At 46.2% G+C, this 22,445-nt stretch overlaps 1 protein-coding gene across 1 annotated transcript in view; it reads left to right on the top strand.

The window, feature by feature from the left end:
- The window catches only part of DNAH9 (dynein axonemal heavy chain 9), a 374,844-nt gene that overhangs the window by 324,679 nt on the left and 27,720 nt on the right, over positions 1-22,445 (top strand). Inside the window, exon 63 of the mRNA XM_026654587.1 lies at positions 16,477-16,704. Within this exon, the coding sequence (XP_026510372.1) occupies positions 16,477-16,704 (228 nt within the window). The remainder of the gene's footprint in view (positions 1-16,476; positions 16,705-22,445) is intronic.

Here is a 22,445-nt window from a genome sequence, read left to right as displayed (position 1 = left end):
TAGAAACCCACATCTAATTTGAAGCCTAAACTTGTTGATGGCCAGTTTACAGCCATTTGTTCTTGTGTCCATATTGGCACTTAACTTAAATAACTCCTCTCCCTCCCTGGTATTTCTCTCTCTGATGTTTTTACAGAGAACAGTCATATCTCCCCTCAGCCTTCTTTTGGTTAGGCTAAACAAGCCAAGCTCTGTCAGTCTTCTCCTTGGATCATCCTAGTAGCCCTTATCTGCACCTGTTCCAGTTTGAATTCATCTTTCTTAAACATGGGAGACCAGCACTGCACTCAGTATTCCAGATAAGGTCTCATCAGTACTGTACCTTGTGTGATGGTACTAACACTTCCCTGTCTCTGCTGGAAATACCTTGTCCAATGCATCCTAGGACTGCATTAACCTTTTAGACTGCTGTGAGGGGACTCAGCTGCTGTGTCCCTGCGTGTTTTAAGCTCCCTTGGTTCTCAGCAGGCTGCAGCAATGTTTCCTCCCTAGGCCTTTCCAGCCCATTTCCTGGGCAGTGACTTACAGTCTGCTACCCCTTCATGGCAATGGACTCCTCAGCCCACTTGCTTGAGCCCCCCAGGACCAGTGCTGACTCTCAAGACACCCCAGTAGCCTTAAGGACACCCTCTTCCAGAATGCCACCAAAGGTGAGAGCCTTCTGGGTTACAGTTTAACCATCTCAGAGGATGAGATGGCAGTTGTGAAGCAGATAACACACAGATGAATTTGCACAGAGTCTAACACCTTATTCGCTCTTTCGCTTAACAGATAAATCACAATAAGAATACAGATCAGACAAAATAGTATACCCTACATACATTTCTCTGCCTCAGTTTCCCCATCATGCCAGAGCATTGTTTGGACTGGGGTCAGGATCCTTTGGGGTCATCCAGGTCCTTTGGCTGCAGAGCTGAAACATGTATGCTGAAACATGGAGTTTTCTCCCCTCAGCTTGTCCGCTCTGACCTTGGTCCATGCTCTTCCTTACTCCTGTCCAGACATTCTGTGTCACACCCCAAGCTCTTCTGTGTGGCCTTATGTATTTCTATATCCCCTACCAGCGCCTGACTTTCTTTGTTCGGTGTTTTCCACTGCTCCTCTTTGAGAGGTAGGGTAAAACTGATTGCTCTTAGTGTGCAGTTATCGTTAGCATAATAATTGTGTGGTCAAAGCACAGACATTAAAGCTAAGCACTCCTCATTGTCCTCAATCAGGTGTGTACCTGCTGCAGGTCCTGTCCACAGTGTTGCATACATAATGCTTTCCGTGATGCAGCAATTTCATGATAACAACTTCAGAATAACTTCATAATATCAACCAGAACTCCTAGGTTGTACAAGCAGTGCCCCCAAATCAGCACGCTAGGGCACAGAAATAGGGGAAATGGATGGCTCTGGTCCATTTGAGTTATACACACAGAGGAGTCCACATAATCTATCACCGAAGTCACACTGAGAGCATCTTTCCAGCATTCTCCCTCATCTCCATTTCTCTGCGCACGTGTGAAGAGGTGACATTTAATTTTTAAATGGATCTAGACCTAGTGGTCAATCCATCATTTGAGAGTGGACCGGCGGTAACCCTAGAGTAGGTAGTAGTCCTGTGCTGGCCCCTGGGAAATAGACTGGGTGATCCAACAGGCCCTTCTACCTCCAGCTGTTTTCCTTGGCTGGCCTTGAAAGGAAGTTGTCCCAGTATCTGTCAATGGCTGTACTCCTGAAGGCCTTCCCTAGATGACTAACTGTCTGTCACATTGCCCTGGGCAATGGGGAGAAAAGGGTGAGAGAGAACAGTCCTATTGCCACACTGCAGGCTCTGCATGCAAGGCCTGCGGGGTTCTTATTACAAAATGGATTCCTGTCTAAATTCTATCTGATTTGCCTGTTGTGATTCCCCCTATCCTGACCTCTGTCTGGGAAGCATCTGTTACATAGTGGGCGCTACCACAGAAGAATAGTAATAATTATGGACTCGAGAGAGAGCAATTAGAAACACTAGACCATGTTGAGGTAAAATATATACATCAAGAGCATTGCTTTGGGCAGCCTGTCTCTCCAGCTCACCCCTTTCTTCCCACTTGCCTTTTCCAAAGCTGACTCGGTCTGGATCCATTCTGCAGCACAGTGGCATATGCACAGCACTGTCTTTAGCCCCTCACTAACACAGTCCCTCTGGGGCAAGGGGCTCCCTCTATACAAACTTCCATTGTGGATCTGTCTCCAGACAAACCCAGCCTCTGATGCAAAGAGGAGCCACACCTTCAGCTTCTTTAAAGCAGCTTTTTTCAATTCCCCCTAGTGCAAAGCAGCTATTCAGGTGGCTATCTTGGCCTCCCGAGGGTCTTCCCTGCACAAGAAGACTGTCCGGGAGCAGAGAGCCTCCCATTGCAGGACAGGAGCATCCAGGAGCTGAATTTTACGAAGCTGTGGGCCACATTGGATCTTTGGGTTAAACTCACTGCTCCTACTTCGGAAACTCAGGCTAGGAAAGTAGCCATCACAATCAGCAAACGATGTTCACCAGCCTCATCCCAGAGAAATAAACTCCCTGCATTAGCATCTGCCATTAGCAGATCCTGACAATTTGATGCCAGGAAGAGTTCAAATGCTAGTGATTCCCAATTTAACCACAGTCCCCATCCATTAGCCAAAATGCCATTTCCCTCACTTTGTGATCAAGTTAATTTAATTCTTGAGTGTCTTTCCATTTTCATACACTGTTGCTTCACTGAGATAGGGTCATGTATTAAATTAAATAACAATGAGTTCCTAGACCAAAGCTGTATGCAAATTGAAAGGTTGCAGAGCACTTCTTATTACATGTTACACACTCTGGGCCCTTTTCAGTGTGCGTTCCACAAGCAGTGTAAACCACGCATGGTGTATGCCGTATGCTTCTACCCCAGATACTGATTGGGGCCTCTCTCAGCACGTGGTGTTTACATTGCAGCAGAGTGTAGCAGGACTGTGGGATACACTCCCCTGAGGGCGCACATGTATTGACCAATAATGTCCGGCATACCTCTCCATCAATAAAGAAGAGATCGTTCTCTTTCAGGAGAGCCCCAGCAAAGCAATGGCAGCGCTGATCAGCTCATGTCCCCAGCACCTTCTCGTCACTGGGTGAAGCTGAAAAGAGTAGAGGTGGTGTCACCCCCACCACATCCAATCCGTGTCTCCGGCTTGCCCCTTCAGCTTCTCCAGTGCTCCAAACTGGGAGAGGACCCCTTTAGTTATGCCTTTGGACCAAGGCTGTGGGGGAGGGGAGGAGGGAGAGAGACTCTAGATGCCTGTTTGCCTTCCCTGCCTCTCCTCATCTGACTGCTTAGCAGTACTCAGAGAGACTTAGTTACTGGTCAGATTGTCAGCACTGGCCTGCAGTGTAAGCTGTGCCCCATAGCACTGTCACAACTGGGTCAAACCAGAGCACTCAGCCCCGAATTCTGGGGAAGGTCAGATCGAGATAGGGACTTTGCCATTCAACCCTATTTGCATTAAGAACCAAACTGGAACCCCGAACCCCAGCAGCCTCAAACTCCTTGGAGGTTTGGATTTGGATTCAGTTCCAGATCTGAACTCTGGGCTGTGGTAGGTGCTGCAGCACTCGGGTGGGGGAAACAGGAAAGATGAGGCCCTGTGGGACTACCTCTAACACCCCTGAGGCCCAGAACTCTGCAAGGCAGGACCATCTCCCCACTCAAGACATGTGGGATCAAGGAAAGAAAAAAAAATCCTTGAGGATGGAGAGAGCCAGAGACTCAAGCTGCCACTTAGTTGCAGAGCAGTTTCATCAGGGACCTTCAGACTCATCAGACAGCTCGCTAGCTTATACTCTGAATATTGTTCCCCCTCTGTTGAGTCCCTGCTGATTTCAAACCCAACTCTAACCCCTGCCTTTCAGTTCACTTCAGTATCTCTCTGGCTACTCTCATGCCTATCATCCTCTTCCCTTTCATTCATCCCCAATCCCCTTACCACTCTTCCTTTTCTTCCTTTAGCCAATCTTTTCCTGTCTTCCTTTCTCTCCCACTCTTGCCCTAGAACACATTGAACATCTACAATAAAATACAATGTAAATAAACAATGCCCCACCCCCAAAACTGACAACAGAGATCATGGAACAGCACTTTCAGACTATCGCTCTGTTGTCTCTCTTTCCCCCACGTCGTATCTCTCTTGTCTACTAAGACTATAAGCTCTTCCGGACAGGGACCATCTCTCAGCATATATTTGTACAGCACTTAGCACAATGAAGCCTCGGTCTCAGTTGAGGTCTCTAGGCACTACCATAATACATGGAATAATTAATAATAATAACTAATGTGTCACCATCTCATCACTAGGAAAGAGCCATTAACATTGCCTCTGCTGCAAGAATCACTGGGTGAAATCCTCTGGCCTGTGTTGTGCAGGCTAGAGAAGCTGATCACAGGGGTCCTTTCTGGTTTTAAAACAGTTGACTCTCCAGTACGCCGTGCATCCTGTACTTGCCATCCCCAGTTCCCTGCTCCTAGAAATCCCTGAAAAATGTGCACATGGAATTGACTCTTTCTAAGAGCACAACAATGCTGAAGTGTGGTAGGTGCCTCCAAAACCGTTGTATTTCACTGCTTCTTCAAATATCAGTCTTGTTTTCTCAATTTTTTGAGCATATCAGTCCGGTAGAAAGTAAGGAGAATTCCTTCATGTAGGTTTTCAAAAGTCCTTTGACAAGGTCCCTACCATGAGACTAGGTAGGATGGTGAGGAACTTCAAAAGCACCCAGCCAATCAGGGGACTGGACAACATGATGGCACATGAAATTCAATGTTGATAAATACAAAGTAATAGACATTGGAAAGGAATATTTGAACTATACATACGCCCCATAATGCTTCCATATTTGAGAGGAGGTTGTGAAGATAAAGCCATACATGTTTGGAAGGAGCTCAGATACTATGGTTTTGGGGACCATCTATGTACCTAGATAGATAAAGCTGGTAGCACAGGGGTCAAACACAGGTTCTTCTCTGCCTGACTTTGGGCCAGTATTACTGACGGGTTCTGGAGGAGCCTTAGGACACCAATGGTAAATTGGATCTGGGCCCCTCTAGGCTACTGACAAGTAGTGGAGACATTGTGTGCATTATTGGAGGAGATTGTGAATGGCCGCCCATAGCATGGCTTGTTTACTTAAGGAATTGACCTTGAGGTTTTGGGCATAGTTAATCTATCTAATTATCACCCAGTCTCTAATCTCACATTTTAGGGAGATGTTTATGACACAGTTGTGGTAATCTGACAATTCCTGGAGCCCTCAGATGGCCTCCAGTCTGGTTCTAGGCCTGCATATTGCACAGAGACAGTCCTGGTCCCAGTGGTTGATCTGCTGCAGGCTGAGAACCAAATGTTTGTGCTGATCATTGTAGACCTGTGAGCTGTCTCTGACCATGCTAACATGGCCAAGATCCTAGGTGAGGATAAATGGAGGCATTCTGGACTAATTGTATCTTTTTCTCATGGGACAACATGCTACACAGCCTTATAGAGTAAATATGAATGAGGGAATAGGATTCCAGTGATTCCATTGTCCATCTGTGGTCAGCTCTCATTTTTCTTCAAGTGGTTGCAGACACGTGTTCCACTCAGGTGCGCATGCACCCAGTGCAACCAAGCTGGAAATCTTTTCTTAGCAGTGCCCACAGTATCTCTGTCCTGTAGCCCCTCCTCTAGCTATGTAAGGGCCGCACCACCCCAACCCTACTCAGTTCCTTCTCACCATCCGCTGCTTGAGTTGAAACATTCTGTGTGGTATTTTACCTCACTTTTTTCTGTCACAGAGTTTCCGCGATATTGGTGTAGATAGTTAATTATAGTGATACCCTTACGTTTTTGTTAGTTAAGTAGGGTTTAGCCTGCTGAGATGCCTTCACCAAGTTTTAAACACTATCTGTCATATGGGGTGGCTATCCCCAGTAGTGATCCCTACACTCAGTGTTTATTGTGCTTTGGAGAAGGGCACATTATGGAAAGGTACTCCATCTGTAAATGGTTCAAGAAAACACAGGTGGCAAGAGATTTGTACCTCAAGCAATGCCTTCTGAAACAGGCCATGAGATCCACTTTGGCACTGTGGACTTCCACAGATCGTCCAGTCCCAACTCAAGTTGTTGATCCAGGCTCAAGGTCTGATATTTCCCCTAAGAGGAAGGGGGATTATTCTCCTTCCTCTGGTCCTCCAAAGAAGAGGTCTCGCAAGACAGACGAGGCCATTCCAGGACTCGAGAGATTCCTCTTCATCTTTTAACAGGCATGCTCACTTGCACCATGATTCTTCAGGTTCATGGGATGGAGTTGGTCCATCTAACCACTTCCTGGTACCACACTGAGAGCTGTTGGACACTGTACCATCGACCTCAGTACTGGGCATGGGGCATATGTTGAGTCTGGCACTGACAATGTCGGCATCAGCACCGACTGTCTCTACACTGTTGGCATACCAGGTTACATCAGACCTGCTCTGCCTCTCTGTTCCTGATTCATCAATAATTCAGAAGCACTCAGCTGCTGTGGCTTCTTCTGCTTTGGCTGTGTACTCTGTGCCGCCTGGTCTGTTTGCAGAATTGTCTCAGTTGGCAGCACCATATTCTTCACCACCTAAGATGCAGAGTGCGGAGTTGAGGTCAGTCCCCTTTTTGGTACCAAGGGGTCCATCAGCACAGACACTCTCCTCAGTACCGCCAATACCTTCACTGCAGAACTCATTTTGGGGATTGGTACCAGTCCCGGCTTCAGAATTGTTGTCTGCTCCTGTGTCAAGTGGAAGTACAATGCTTATTTTGGTACAGTCCTTAACTTGTTGACTGCTCTTCCATCCTTGGTACCGATGCCACTTCCATATTGGCATTTGGATGAGACTGGTCGTTTGCTTGGTCCATGTTTGGGGACATCTTTCTCCTCTCCCTTTCCTTGAAGGCAACACTCTCAGAAGTCCTTGAGGCCATCCTTGGATCACCATCAGTATTAAGATAGGCATCTTTCCTGCAGTAGGGACAGGGACTCCTGGCCCCATACCTCCTGGCCACAAATGCCATATCCTTCTCCTCAGTGGCCTCCTTGGAATATTTGGGACCTTCCTTGATCTACAAGATCCTGTTCTTCGACCCAGTCCAGGATAAGGTTGCCGACCGAATCTGCACCCTGTCCTCCTGAGCCACCTGTGTTGCAGATTCAGTCGGAGGTCATTCCTCCTGGGCCATTTCAGTCTTAACCCCTCTTACAGGAACAAGTGCTGCCACAGGGAGCCTCCATTGACCCTGCTTCCTCCTTCCTTCTCCTCACTAGGTGATTCACAGTACTGGGCTCTCCTTCCCTGTGCTCGAGGATTTCAAGTCATACCAGGACCTCCTGAGGTGTTAGGCTTCCACCTGGGCATGCAGGCCAAGTTCCTGCAGGAGAATACCGATAAGTTGTTGCATATTCTCCAGTCCTCAACCTGAGGTAGGGTAGCTTTTCCCATAAATGAGGCTCTTTTGGAGCCTGCAATACCCCGGCTTCATTGCCCCCTACAGCGAGGCATTCTGACAATATTATGTCCTTGTGCAGGGTTTTGAGTGTTTCTATTCCCATTCAGCCCCTAAACTCTCTCGTTGTAGTGACAGTAAATGATAGATCATTGCAGGGGAGATACAAGTCCACGTTAAGGACAGAGAATCTAAGAAAGTGGATTGGCGGAGAGGAAAATTTATTCAGCCCCATTGTTACAGATGCACATTGCAAACCAACAAGCGTTGCTAGCTAAATATGACTTCCTCAGTTGGGACGCTGTGTCAAAATTTACTGATAAACGGCCAGAATAATCCAGGTAAGAATTTGTTGTTCATTGTGAAGGGCCATCTGGTGGCCAAAACATTATTACAGTCAGCACTGGATGTGTCAGATGCTTCCCCAAGAGTTATGGTGTCAGTTGTGACTAAGAGAAGGGCCTCATGGTTACAGAATTCTGGCATTGCTCCTGAGGTTCAGCAGAGCATAGAAGACTTGCCTTTTGATGGTTGTTTTATGTTTTCTGAGAAAACTGACAAGACTTGACATACTTTTAAGGACAGCTGTGCTACGGTATGTTTGTTGGGGTTTTATACCCCAGCCCCAAAGAGAAGTCATTATGGGGGTTTTCAGCAACAACAGCAGTATTGCTCACAGTGGGTTTTCTAGCAGTCATCCTTTACTGGTAGACAGCAAGACTTCTCCAGAACAGGTCATGGGTCACAGAGGAGGAGGTCTTCTGGATCCAATTTTAACCAGCCAGCCCGCCCTCCTCCAATGTCAAGCAAGCAGCCATTTTGAATTGCACATCCAGGACATCATTTCAGCTGTGATCTCTCAATCTCCATCTCTTCAAGTCGGAGACAGCCTGTCTCACTTTTATAGTGTTTGGCACAGAGTAACCATGGACAAATGGATCATAAGCACTGCGATATTGGGTTCTGAAATCCAATTTCTCTGGATTCCCCCTTCCCACTCCTTCTCTCTTCAGGCGCCTCTCTCATGAGCCACTGCTCCTTCCTCAGGTTCCGTTTCTGCATTCTTCAGGAGCTAGAGAGGCGGTCCCCCTGCAGCAGGAGGGAAAGGGATTCTCCTCCTTCTCCTCTTGGTCCCCAAGTCCACGGGAGGAACGAGACCTAGCCTCAATCTCCCCAATCCCAACAAGTACATCACATACGTGAAATTCCACCTAGTCACCATTGCTGCTGTTCTTCGCACATTGAATCACAATGACTAGCTTGCTGCCCTGGATGTTCAGGACACTTACTTCCATGTGGCAATTTTCCCAAGCCACAAGTGGTTTCTGAGATTTGTTGTGGCAGGTCAACACCGTCAGTACACTGTGCTCCCCTTTGGCCTGTCCTCAGCTCTATGTGACCAAATGCATGGCTGTAGTAGCAGCCTCGCTCAGAAAAAAGAGGATTTCATCCAAAAGATAGCGTTTCTTGTGGCCATAACTTCCACAAGGAGAGCCAGTGACCTGCAGTCCTTAATGGCAGACCCTCCCTACACTCAGAAACAAGGTGTCCTTGAGGCCTCAGCCCTTTGTCTAAAATGATGTCACAATTTGATATTAACCAGACAATACACTCACCTGTATTTTTTCCAAATCGTTATTCAAATACAAACCTACAGCATCTTCATTCTTGGATGTCAGACATTGCTTGGCATTGTATTTGGAAACAGTTAAGCCATTTCATTCATCGCTAAGGATAAGATTTAGTCAAAGGTATTTTTAGTAAAAGTCATGGACCAGTAACAGGCAATAAACAAAAATTCATGGCCCATGACCTGTCTATGACTTTTATTATATAAATACCCCTGACTAATACTTAGCAGTTCCTGGGGTCCTGGCGCGCTGCTGCTCTGGAGGGCCCCAGGACACCGCTGCTCTGAGGGACCCTAGGGGGCTGACAGCTAGTCCCTGCACTGGCAATGGAGGCTGATTGCCCCCAGCCACCCGCTACTCCGAGGCCCCAGGGACTGCTGCTCTGAAGGCCTCCGGAGCGGCCCCTGGGACCCCTGCTGCTCTGGCGGCCCCCAGGAACAGTGGCACCGTCCGCTGATCGGGCGGCCCCAGGGCCAGCTGCCCAGGGCTGGTCCAGCAGCAGCAGGTGCGGCTGGCCTCAGAGTCTGCGCCAGCAGTGGCCAATGCGACTGGCCGCAGGGCCACCCAAGCAGTGGCTAGTGTGGCTGTCCCTGGGGCTGCTCCATCAGTGGCTGGTGCAGCTGACCCTGCAGCACTCAGGACCGCTCCTTGGGTGCTCCCCGGGGCCAGCTGCTCAGGAAGCCCTGGGGTCAGCTGCAGTTGCAAAAGTCACAGAGGTCACAGAAAGCCACGGAATCCATGACTTCCACGACCTCCATGACAGAATTGCAGCTTTTTTCATTGCCTTGACTTTTTATTTTCTTTGAGGATGGGATGAAGGGTCAAGCAGTCTCCATGCAAATGTTTTCCAGGTGGATAACATCCTGCTTTTCACTGACGTAAGGGATAGCTTGAACTGTGCTTCCAGAGAGGTTATGAGGGCCCAAGCGACGTCGATCTCATTTCTCAGTGATGTTTCGATATTGGACATTAGCAGGTGTGACATTCTCAAGGGTTCAATCTAGTCTGTTGAACAACTGTGTCCCCTCAACTCTGCAGTGTTTTACACTGCTGTGCTGTGAGAGCCACCACTCCTGATCTGCTCAAACACAGCCTCCAGCATGTGAATCACTCCCAGCTATAGCCAGCCACCCAAGAATTACACTGCAGGGCAACACCAACAAACTACCAGTCCCAGGCTTCCCCCAGCATTGTGTGTCTTGTACTGCCCAGCACCTACCTGGACAATACAAGCTCATATAAAATCTGTCATTTAATTATTAGAAAATTATATGCAGAAACTTTGTTATCTCAAGTGGAGTTTCCCAAACACTTCAGTCCAAGCACACTGGTTTAGATAAAACAATAAAACAAGTTTATTAACTACAGAAAGAAAGATTTTAAGTGATTACAAGTAATGAGGCATAAAAGTCATAATTGGTTACAAGTAAATAAAAGGTAAAATGCATCTAATACCTAACTTAACAAGCTGAATGAATTCACAGCAAAGCATCTCTCTCACCACATGCTGTAGAGTCTTACTGGCTGACCTCCTTTCAAACAGGCTCCCTCCCCAGTCTAATGATGCTTCCTTTGTCCTTCAAGTGATGTCGTTGCCATGAGTATAGATGAAGGGAGAGATCATTTGGGGCCTCTGTTCTCCATTTTTATATTGTTTCCTCCTCTTTGAGAATCATCACCAGATGGTGTTCAGGGAACAGAAAGTCTGTGGGACAGGAACCTCCAGCTGTTTCTTTGCCAAGATGTAAAATTCTCGCTCACACCCTTTTTCTGCCAAGGAATGGCCCCTTAACCAGGTGATAGTCCATTTGATTTTGTTGATACCTGGCTGAGGTGTCAGTTTACCTTTTGTCTTTGAGGAATTGGTTTGTGCCTGTTTTTCTAAACTTTAAGCATGTCTCAATAGTGGTTATAGAGTAGACTCTTATAACTTTACATACAATGTTGCCACACATATTTTACCAGGACAATAATGATCAGTAAATTATGAGTTTTCAAATGATACCTCACAAGACGTACTTTGTACAAAATCCATTGTAGGTTTGTAAAAAGGGTACACATGGGGATACAGACGGTCACAGCTGCTACTTTGTCTTCAATATGTACTTTTGCCAAGTATGCTATTATGACTACATCTAGATCAGATGCAAATTTTGGGGAGGCAGTTCTGCAATCATTCTTTAGGCTCTGAGCCCCATTGAAATTTGGTGCAAAGGAACTGAGGCGGATTGGGGCAACAGTGCCCTTAAATAGCCCCGGGAGGGGCTACGGGGCCAGAGGACCTGAGCACTGCCCCTACAGGTACTGCTAAGCAGTTCTCTGGCTTTGGTGTGCTGAGCACACACACACCTGAGTGGAATACATGTCTGCATCCACACCTTGAAGAACAACAGTTACAGTACAGGTAGGTAACCATCTTTAACTGATGAAGGGAGCCTTCCCTGGACTGTATGCTAGGGGTTCTCATTGTCTAGCCTAGTTCTCAGATTTACTGTACACTGAGTGATGGTTTTCACCATGTGTTTCTTGAGACGATCAGACCTTGTAAAAATGGCTAATTGTCATTACTTTGGAAGGCAATTTGGGATAAGGCATGAAGCAGAAATTCCCAGCACTCTCCAAAATGTGAAGGGGCTCCACACACTCTCACACTGTATATGAAGGGAATGAATTCTCAGTGGTTTGAGCATTGGCCTGCTAAACCCAGGGTTGTGAGTTCAATCCCTGAGGGGGCCACTTAGGAATCTGGGGCAAAATGAGTACTTGGTCCTGCTAGTGAAGGCAGGGGGCTGGACTCGATGACCTTTCAGGGTCCCTTCCAGTTCTATGAGATAGGTATATCTCCATAATTCTGAAGTAAATGCTGGTTTGTATGTGTTACTATTTCTGATCATTACTATGGCAACCCCAGCATCGTGTGATATACATCCTCTGTCAGAGTAAACCTGCTTTCAAGTATATGGCTGAAGAAGCACTCCAATGTTGCACATGCACACTCAGGTTTACTCATTCACACAGGCACACTCGCTCTGGTTCACACACACTCTGTAGAACAAATGGTCATTTAATTGCAAAAGTAGTGACGTTACTGCAGGGGTAAATTTGTGTCAATTCTCTCTTTAGCTTCCTTTTTTTCTGCCTTTCCAGTAGTTTGACTTCACCAGGGCTTGGAGCAGGTGCTGGCCTTTCTGCATGGATCCAGCTGCAAGATCTGGCTAGCTAAACAAACAATAAGGAAAAATTCACTTGAAACTTCAATTTCACTTCCACTTGAGACAAATCCGCACACACAGCCTGCGAGATTTGCATCCCTCTGCACGCAGCCTAGCACAAGTGTTAGCTGTAAATATATGGGGGATTCAGAGGTGCTTTCCAATGCCTACTGATGTGCACTTATCCAGACCTGACTCACACAAGGGCTCTGTCACAGGCTTCAAAATCTGGCATAGAAAAATATGTGGGAAAGCAATCACATGACTATTTAACCCCATTTACTGTGGGGCCTCCAGAGTTAATTTGTGGAAGCGAAAAAGATAGAAAACTGGTGCAACATACGCTTTCAGAGGTGTGGTGGAAAATGTTGTTTGGCTGGCGGGAAAGGCTCATGCAGTGGAGCAATTTGCAGAGTTCCCCTCGGAGTTATAAATCATCTTCACAATATTACAGTCCTTTTTTTCTATGAAAATTTGCCCCATTTTCTTATTTACTTCTTTCCTTTGAGGGACTGTTCATCTGACCAAGGCCATAAATCCTTAATGCCAACAAATTGCATACTATCTGTTTTCCTTTTCCCCCCTTCACTCTATTTAAATTGTAATAGTTATATATAAAAAAGGAATAAAGCATAAATAGAATGTCTGGAGTTGTTTTCCCCAGCACTGACCCTCCATTAGCCAGCAGATCAGAAATGCTCTTTGCATCAATCTTCAGAAGGCTAGCAATACCAGCAAGTATTATTCAGTAGCATCACATCAACACAAGTTGAATCAAAAGATTTTTTTCAACCACATGATTCCGTAAAAAAAAAGGATGTAGAAAAAAAAATTGTCATTTAAAGATGAAAATCCTCATAAAGTATTCTCCATATATTCTGATACTTAAGGCACAATATTTTTGTTGTTGGTGTTGAGCTTTATCCATAAAATGTTAGCTCTTTATGGCTGGTTGTGTATGTCTCTCAATTCTTGTTTTGTTATTGGACTAGTGATATTAGAGCAGGTTGATTGCCTGGACTCTGTGGGATTTCCTTGCCATTTCTAGCCCTGACTGCAGTGGGAAAGAATTGCTGCATTAACACTCAGGGTATAATTGCATTTTGTCTGCTGTTTTTCTCACTGTTATATTTTACAACAGAAAGGACCCCTCAGGATCCATGATTCCCTCCTGCTCCACTTAATACTAGCATGCTCCCAAATCATTAAAGGAAAGGAAAGCTGTGATTTTATTTATTTATTATTTTATTTATTTAAGCTCTAAACTAGAAACCTTGCATCCTGTCAACATGAACAAAAGCCACACCCGCACCCTCTCCTTCTGGGGTACCATTTGATTGGAACTGAGGCATGCAAGCCACTTCCCGTGGGAGAGAAGTATCTAACCTCTCCATCCAGTGTCTGTTCATTCCTTGGACAATTATTCTTCTCTTTAGTACTACATGCATTCCTGAAGTGCCACCACTGCGGAAGCTGCATACTTATTCATAAATCTCAGTTCTGGCCCAGACTAGGCTCCAGCAGAGGTCCTGTGAAAAAAAATCATGTGATCATATAATCATAGATTGCATTGTGATGCATATGCACACGGGGGCCAAATTAAAGTTCCATGGACAGCCTAAATGCTGGCATTTCCTAGCTTCCGAGTACATGGCTTTGGAGCTTTAATATAACATTTTAATGTAGATTTTTGTGTGTCATTTTGTATTGAGCAAACACTGCCTTGTATGTAGGATAACAGGCCTCAGTAAAGATCTACCTAACATAAAAAACACAATACGCACACTAGCTGCCTTGCAAACTGGACTGAAGTGCACCATCATCGCTAGCTGCCTGCCAAGAGAGAATTCAGTCCCAGCTCCTGGATGAATGCCTTCTACGAAGAGCCCCACGCTGCAAGGATAGTGATCTTTGCATTTGAAAAGTAGGGTGCCTGGGTCAAAGAAACAGAGACCCATTGACTTGTTATCCATTTAAACACAGCCCCCATGGGTTTTGCTGTGTTCTCTGCATTTTGCCTCCCTCTTTGCACCTCCCCCTGCCCCCCCGCCTCCTGATATTTTAAACAGTCCCTGTGGCTTTGCTGTGGCACATTCCACGCTGAACTGCAGGCAAAGCATGCTGCAGGTAGCACTAGACTTGGGAAGTAATTAGACACTCAGGGCCAGATTTTCAAAGGTATTTAGGTGCCTACAAATGCAGATTGGAACTTGGTGTGATTTTCAAACATGTCTGGTGGACATGTCTATTGAAATCCGTGGAGTTACATGCCCAACCTCCATAGGCATTTCTGACAGTCCCACCAGGTGCCTATCTTTGGGTGCCTAAATACTTTTGAATATCTGGTTCTCACACAGCAAGATGCAAATCCATAAAGCTACTCTGAAGTCTGTGGAGCTATCCCAGGTACCACCAGAACAGAATATGGCTCCTATTTTCTGATACTAGCAAGATAACTGGTTCAGGGCGTGGTTTCTGGGCATAGCAAATGTGTATTCTAACTGAGTTAATCAGCAAGGTTGGAGGGAGCCTTGCTTCTGTGTCCCCTTTCACTCTCTGGAATCAGCTGTATATAGACTGTGGTCTCCATTAGGGGTCAACCTTTGCCAATAGGTACCTTGTACATCAATGCGAAATAACTGCAGTATCTCAGATGCCCTGGGTAAATGCTGACTTTTAATGGCAACTATTGTACAATATCAGGAGAGAAATCTGTACTTACACACAGGACCTTTGCCCCTAAATGCAAAGTCATGACATGGCAAGCTGGAAAGGGCACAATCACTGGCCCAGCTCAGCACACTGCACAGCCCTGTTTCCATATATAACCTAGCACACTCTGCCTTCTCTTCAATGTGCCACCTGCAGCCTGTGGATAATGTAGCCAGTCCTTCCTGCCTCATATCAGGTTCTGTCCCTCAGTGCTAGGTCATCCCTGAACCAGATTCCTGGGCAAAAGTACTAACTGTGATCCCGGCTGTTATCATACTGTCTCAGGCTTCCCTCCTTTCCTGTGGAACAAACAAACAAACCAACACTGCTGTTCATCTTCTCTTCTGCTCCTGGCCGCAACCTCTCCATCAGTGTCTCACAAGAGGGACCAGAAATGGAGGCTGGAGCAGCAGTGGTCACATCCTCCCAAAGCATCTTTACTTCTTATCCCCATTAACTTCTGTGTAAGATTTCCTCTCTTTTTGGTTTCTGTGTTCTAGGTGGTGTTGATCATCTTGATGGATTGTCAGTTTCTATGGCACCTGTGTTTGTATCCACCTTATGTGCCCCTCAACTAAAGGGTCTGGGTCAGTCCTAGGCCTCCAGAATTTATCCAGGCATATTCCAGTATTTGTCATCCTCAACTAATAAATAACTGGGGAAAGGCGAGTCATGCTGCCAGATCATTTTTACCCACAATCCCCAGGTGTCTGTGCCCTGCCTCCTCCTGATTCTCTCAGGAGAAAGGCCCATTTCCTGTCACATCAGTAGAATGGTCAGCTGTGTGGGACACTAGGCTGGGGAAACACTAGAGGGTTTCCACCAAAGTCCCACCTCTGTGTAACCCTGAACGAGTGTGTGTGTGTGTGTGTGTTAATTTACTGATGGGCGCTAGAAGCCCATTCTCATTAGAAGCCCAGTTGTATGAATAAACAAAGCTTTGGAGGTTGTGATGCTGAAAAGGCCTTTGTAAAACAGCCTGTTAAACTTGGTTTCCTGGGAACGGACATCTATTGATACTGAGCGTGAATTATTTTACTAAAAATTATCAAACAGTTTCACTGCAGCTGTCTAAGGAAACTTTCCCTTTTCTGAGAAATAATGCGGCTTCGACAGCCATACATTAATGTAACAAACAGAAGACTACCGTGCCTAAGAAAACAAACAGTCTGAGAGCTGTTTCTCCAATCACTAGTTCTTTGTCTTGATTATTTTTAATTTTAGAATGTGTAAAATCTCAGGCCTTAAGCCCACTGTATTTCCACGGTTATGAATTACATTCTCTATTAGGAAAGGTACTGACTTCTGGAGCGTGAGGGGACTCCTTGACCTCATCTTGATGCTATATTTGATGTATGCTCACTCCAGATGTAAATGCCAGCAGTTGACAAAGTATTGTCCCATTTCTCCATACTAGAACATCCATCTGGTGGCCAAGTGGCTGAGTTCTCTGGAGAAAAAACTTGAGCAGCACAGTGAAGGCAGCCACGAGGAGTTCCGCGTCTTCATTAGTGCAGAGCCTGCTCCTTCACCTGATGGCCACATCATCCCCCAGGGCATCCTGGAGAACTCCATCAAAATCACCAACGAACCTCCAACTGGGATGCATGCCAACCTGCACAAGGCTCTGGATAACTTCAACCAGGTATGGTGACACTTCATAGGAATCACTGGCTTCCTTCATGAGGTAGCTACAGTAACCAAACACCAGATTAGTTAAGAACTAGTGTATCCAGATGCACAGCACAATGTATGTGGCATATCTGCTACCTTCTGCTCCTAGGTGGCCACTGCATAACCTTGTAGAATGTTTGCTTACAATCTATTTAGGCAGCATTGAGTGGGCAAAAGGGGCGGGGGAGTGGCACTCTATGTCCAAAGTAGCATTACCTGTTTCCAAGTCACTGACAGTTCAGAAACAAGTGATCTGGGGCACCTGGCATTGGCCACTGTCAGAAGACAGGATACTGGGCTAGATGGACCTTTGGTCTGACCCAATATGGCGATTCTTATGTTATTATCTAGAATGCTTATGGATCACTGTCTTAACAGATAAAGCACAAGGTGGGGGTACTAGATGGTATCTTCTAGAGGTGACCACCTCCTTACAGAACTATGTATAAATGTGTAGGGAAAAAGCTGTGTGATCATGGGGACTTCAGTCTGAGTGACACACGCTGGAGGTCTCACGCTGCCAGTACTAAAATCTCCTTGGGATTTCAAAAAATTTTAGATGATAATTTCCTAACTCAAAAAGGGTTGCATCAAACTCGAGAGAATTATGTATAGACCTAATGTTGATAGCTAAAGAGAAATTGATCAGAGAACTAAAATTCTGCTAACTTAGGTAAAAGTGATAATGACTTGATCCCATTTATTAAGTGCCAACAGAATAAAATCCAGATCAGTAATATATACTTGGTGCTTTAAAAGGGCCAATTTCAAAAAGCTAAAAAGAATTATGAGCCAGATCAGTTGAGGGAGAATTAAAACAAACAAACAAAAAATCACCAAACCCAATGATAATTGAACACTGTTTAAGGACATTTTACTAGATGCCTAAAAAGCCAAAAGTGCTTACCAAGAAAAAGGACATTTGTGAACAGTTCCCACACTGTGGTCTCAGAGATACCAGTATTCCATGTACTTAGAATAAGAGACAAGTGGGGGTCCATGCTGGGGGTCCATGCTGACTTTTAACGACCACTCTGTGTGCGTGTCTATTGATATAGACTGTGTATAATACTCATGTAGTAACATACAGATATAAAATGAAGGTCTGCCTACCAACAACTGCTGCTGTTCTTATGGGGCTGGGATGTTGAAGATGGCCTACTTTGTCCTTGGTTGATAATGGGGCCATGAAGACAGATCTGAAGGTTTCTCTCAGAGGGTCTGACCTCAGTGAGGCCTGCAGCTGAGTTTGTCTGCCTTTTTGGGCCAAGGCACAAAACCCAATACTTTGAATAACAAACAAGAGTATGGCCTGCCCCAGGGCACAAGTGCACGTGTGCATCTGACTCCAGGTACATAGAGGGGCAAAATATACCAGGTCTTCTTTTCCAGGTCTTTGGGGCTCAGATCAGACCCAGCATCTGCCTTAGTTACTGTTGGAATGCAAAGTATTTCATATGATACAAATACATCATCTGGCTTTTTCCTAAATATGGAACAGAAATATTTATTGAGCACTTCTGCCTTTTCTGCATTATTATAGACAATTCTACCATTTCCATCTAGTTACAGATCAATACCATTGTTAGGATTATTTTTGTTCCTAATATACCTGAAAAACTCCTTCTCTCTGCTGGCCATAGATGTCTCCTCATATCCGTTTGCTTCCCTTTTCAATTTTGTACAATTCCTAGCTTCTGATTTATATTCATTGCTATCAAATTCCACTTTATTCCATTTGTTATACACATTTTTTTGTAAAGGGACTGCTAAGTGCTAATATGTACAAACCAGCTGGAGGAAAAAACACACAAACTGAAAAATCAAGTAAGGGGAGAAGGTGGAGTATGACTCCAACCCATAAAATTCTGAGTAACCTAATTACCCCTTAATGAACACTTTACTACAATATATTTTTATTTTTTACACTTGCTTTCACTTTCCCTCTAAGCCAGGTTGTTTTTTTAACCAGTGGAGCCTTCTTTCTTGACTCTACAGAGAATAGGGACTGACTCTGAATTAGATTAATTTTTCAGGTCTATATTTAAATAAAGAGGGAACAACTTGATAGCTGTGAGTGATCAAACTACCTGAATCTCATACGCTCTGCTTAGGCACTGTTTGGACGGGAGCCTACAAGGAAAACCCTGGGCACTGGTATGGAGATTCAGTCGAAAGCTGTCTTAGCTTCGAGTCAGCACTGGGGCAATGCCATTTCTGGTGCTAGGGACTGCTGTGCTATTGCCTGTCCTCTCTTGTGATGGGATAAAGCCAAGGCCCTGGCCACTCATGTTTATCAAAAATCCTATGGCATCTTTCCCTAGAGACTGGGGCATTATCCCCAGGCTTAGCCAAATCCCAGCTGGCTAGCTGTATTCTGTCTCCCTAAATCCCCATGCTATTCTTCACTTATCCTAAGACAGCCCTGGATCACCAGCTGGTGCAGAGCAGCTGCCTTGTTCCACTCACAGCTGGGCAGTGAAGTCACGCTTACCCATGCAGAGGTCTCCCAGCTAGAGCCCCTGTTGTGGGAAGTGAGGGGGATAGAGGTCATCTGCCCCAGAGCAGTCCCTAGAGGCATTCTGACCTTGTCAGCTGCTTCTATGCATGTCAGAGCAGCAGGTAGAATGCTCCTTAAAAGGTGCCCCCCTGTGCCCACATGGTGCTGCTGGCCAGTAGAGAAGGTTTTAAGGCTACTGTTGGCATGGCCAGTCATTGCTCACTAGGAGCACAAGCATCAAGCTTTGCAGGGTGCACCCCCATGTAGTAGTTCAGGGCCAACTGCAGTGTAGCCTACAGCCCAGGAGGCACAAGGGGAGCCAGTCCTGTCAGGCAAAGGTGCTGCGTCATGTGTACTCTGTTAGATGCTCTGATTTTGAAGGCGTCTGCAGTGTAAGGAAGGGAGTCTCCAGGGAGGTGCAGGTGGGAGGTTCCAGGCAGGGGTTAATGTGAACAGTCAGTGAAGATTATTCCATTTTTATCCACTGCCATTCATCATTTTGAATTGCACAGAAAGTCCCACAGATCAGGGGAGGGGGGAACCTTCCTCCAAAGTAATGTTTTCATCCTGCCTGTGCTCATTTCAATCAGATAGTAATTAACATTTTCTAAATTGCTAGAGCATTATAAAATGCCTCTTATCACAAAATCCTGCAATGTGTGGGAGGAGAACCTTTACACCTCATTTCACTGCTTTGTGTTCCGTTCTTGCTCAGCGTACGGAATGGATGTTCAAATTTAGCTCAGCTGAAAGCTACAAAGGTGGCTTATTATTGTACACGGGGAATATTGTTCTGGTTTTGTAGCTAAAGAAAAGGTCGGGATTAAATAGAGAGAGAGGCCAAATGAGGCTATGAGCCAGATCCTTTCTCAGGTTTCATTCAGACAAAGGCCCCTTGAAGTCACTGGGAGGTTGCTGGAGGAAAGAATGGGCTCTGAGCGTAGTAGGATGCTTTGACCCTGTTCTTTCGTAATATCTGCAAAGCAGCGCCCTAAAAACCGAGGGGGTTTAGAAGCTGCTCCCTAACTGAGGGGACAACAGGGCAGTGATTGCTCATGATGCCCAAGCCTGATTCCCATTAAACAAGGATCAGCACATTGCATGGCAAGCGGGACTTCCATTCTCTAGCAAGGTCCCTGAATTCTGCAGTGGTGCAGTGCAGCAGCCTGGGAATCTGCTGCAGAGTTGGGTACCTTAAGAAATGGAAATTGTTAACGAATGGGTGTGAAGTTGAATCATATAATCAGTACAGCGACCCTTTGTTTGACGTATTTTGCTATTAAATTTTGTTTATTTTATGCTAACCTCACCCCCCATCTTCAGTTCTCAATGTATCAGCAACACACAACTGCATCAGAGAGTCTGTCAGTGCAAAGCTGGAAGTTTTGGCACTGAGGAGATATGGAAGGCCATTTGGGATTGTGGGATGAAAACGTGGGCTGGATGTGTCTGCCCAAAAAATCAGCAGTGAAATAGTTAACAAGGCAGGCACTAAAATAGTTATTAGCTTTCCATATGAATGCCCCAATGAGGTGAATGGGTAATACACTCCTCCCTGAGCTATTGTTTCAGGCTGACTGCAAACTCAGGCAGACATCACTGCACCGGCTTACACCAGGGTCGCATTGTAAGGTTTTCTCCCCAATCACAAAAAATAGAAATATTTTTAAATAGCAGCTTGGATTCCAATGCACAGTTCCAATGCAAAAAGGGAGCTCCCGTGGCTGCCATTACCATGACATGGGTGCATGAAGGGAGTGGAGACCAACAGAAAGACCAGCTTTCAGAAGCAGTGTAGAGCCGTACCTCTGGTGCTGGTGTGCCAGAAACCATAGTGGGGGGAATGGCATCTTAGCTACAGCGGAAACCCCTGAACTCCTCTGGCTTTAAGTCAAAAGCTGCAATGACAGTCACAAGGGGAAACAAGGTGACAGTCACAACGGAACAGGTGCCCAGCCGAGCTGAGAACGATGGAATCAGCTCCCACTTTCAATTAACGGGGCCTCCCACCCCGAGTAGGATTGGGCTCACAATTCCCTGCTGGGAGGGCTCCAATTCCCTCACGTTTAGGTGCTGCTGGAGTGCAGGGCTCTGTGTTTTGGTTTTATTCCCTCCTTGCTGTGAGAGAGACTCACTCCACTGGAGATGGTCGCAGCCGGCTTGCCTCCCGCTCAAAGCCTTATCTCTGAGCCATCGCTTGCATGCTCCCAGCTCAGCCCTGAAAGCTGGCTTCCTTTGTTCCTCTTCATTGACTAAATGACTCAGGCTCGCCGCCCCTCCACCTCCAAGCCTGCCAGCGGCTCGACGCTGCCCGTTACGTACTCACTATCCAGAGCGCAGCCTGGAAGATGGGCAGCAGAGCCGCCGTCAGTGTGTAGGGTCAGAGGTCCAGTTTTGTTATTCTCCCCACTGCTTGGCAGTTCCTACTGGCACATGTTGGGTGTGTGCTCACTACAATAAGGTCGTATCTATCAGGTGAACACGCTAGAAGAGAGAGGGCAGTTAGGCTTGTTTTTCTCAGAATGTATCATCAATGGAAACGAAGCCCCTCTCAGGAAATGTACTGCTCTTTCCTCTGGCCCTGAGCTCCCTCGGGGTAAATAATGCTAATGAAACCCTGGAGAACCGAAGAGTTAGTTTTCAGGCCTCAGTGCTACAATGATTCTGTTACAACCGTGACTCCCAGCTGGTTCTCTGTCCCCGACTCAGACTTCTGCTCTGGCCTGTCGCACCCTCGTTCCTAATCAGCTGTGCGGGCACTAGTCACCCGTAGAGCTCGAAACACAAGGGGCTTGGAGGCAGCCAGTCTATGTGGCAGATTACGTTAGTCAGAGCAGGCAGAGACAGTACTGTAGGCACACCTGCTACAGAGGCCCATAGTTATGGCAGGTGGGCAATGCCAGTTCACAAGCCAGGAGTCTCAGACCCAGGGGCTGAGGCAGGGGTGAAAGGCTCTGGGTTGTTCTCTACTCTTTGGAGCCCTCAATACTAAATCTCTTTGCTTTTAATCCATTTATTGAGCCCTTGGCAACTCATCCTGCCAGTCTGCAGCCTGCTGACTGCCAATGGGCGAATGCATGCATGGTTTGGGACGGGTGGGAGGGGAAGGCTGAAGCATTCTAGACGTCCCCGACAGACAGCAGTTTTGAGGAGTCAAAGCGGAGCCCTGCATGTCCCATGATTCTGTGACCAAAGAATCATTTGCCAAACCC

The sequence above is a fragment of the Terrapene carolina genome, unplaced genomic scaffold, assembly GCF_002925995.2.
Source record: "Terrapene carolina triunguis isolate 2854851 unplaced genomic scaffold, T_m_triunguis-2.0 Scaffold192, whole genome shotgun sequence".
NCBI lineage: Eukaryota > Metazoa > Chordata > Testudines > Emydidae > Terrapene > Terrapene triunguis.
This window is presented reverse-complemented; position numbering and strand designations above follow the sequence as displayed.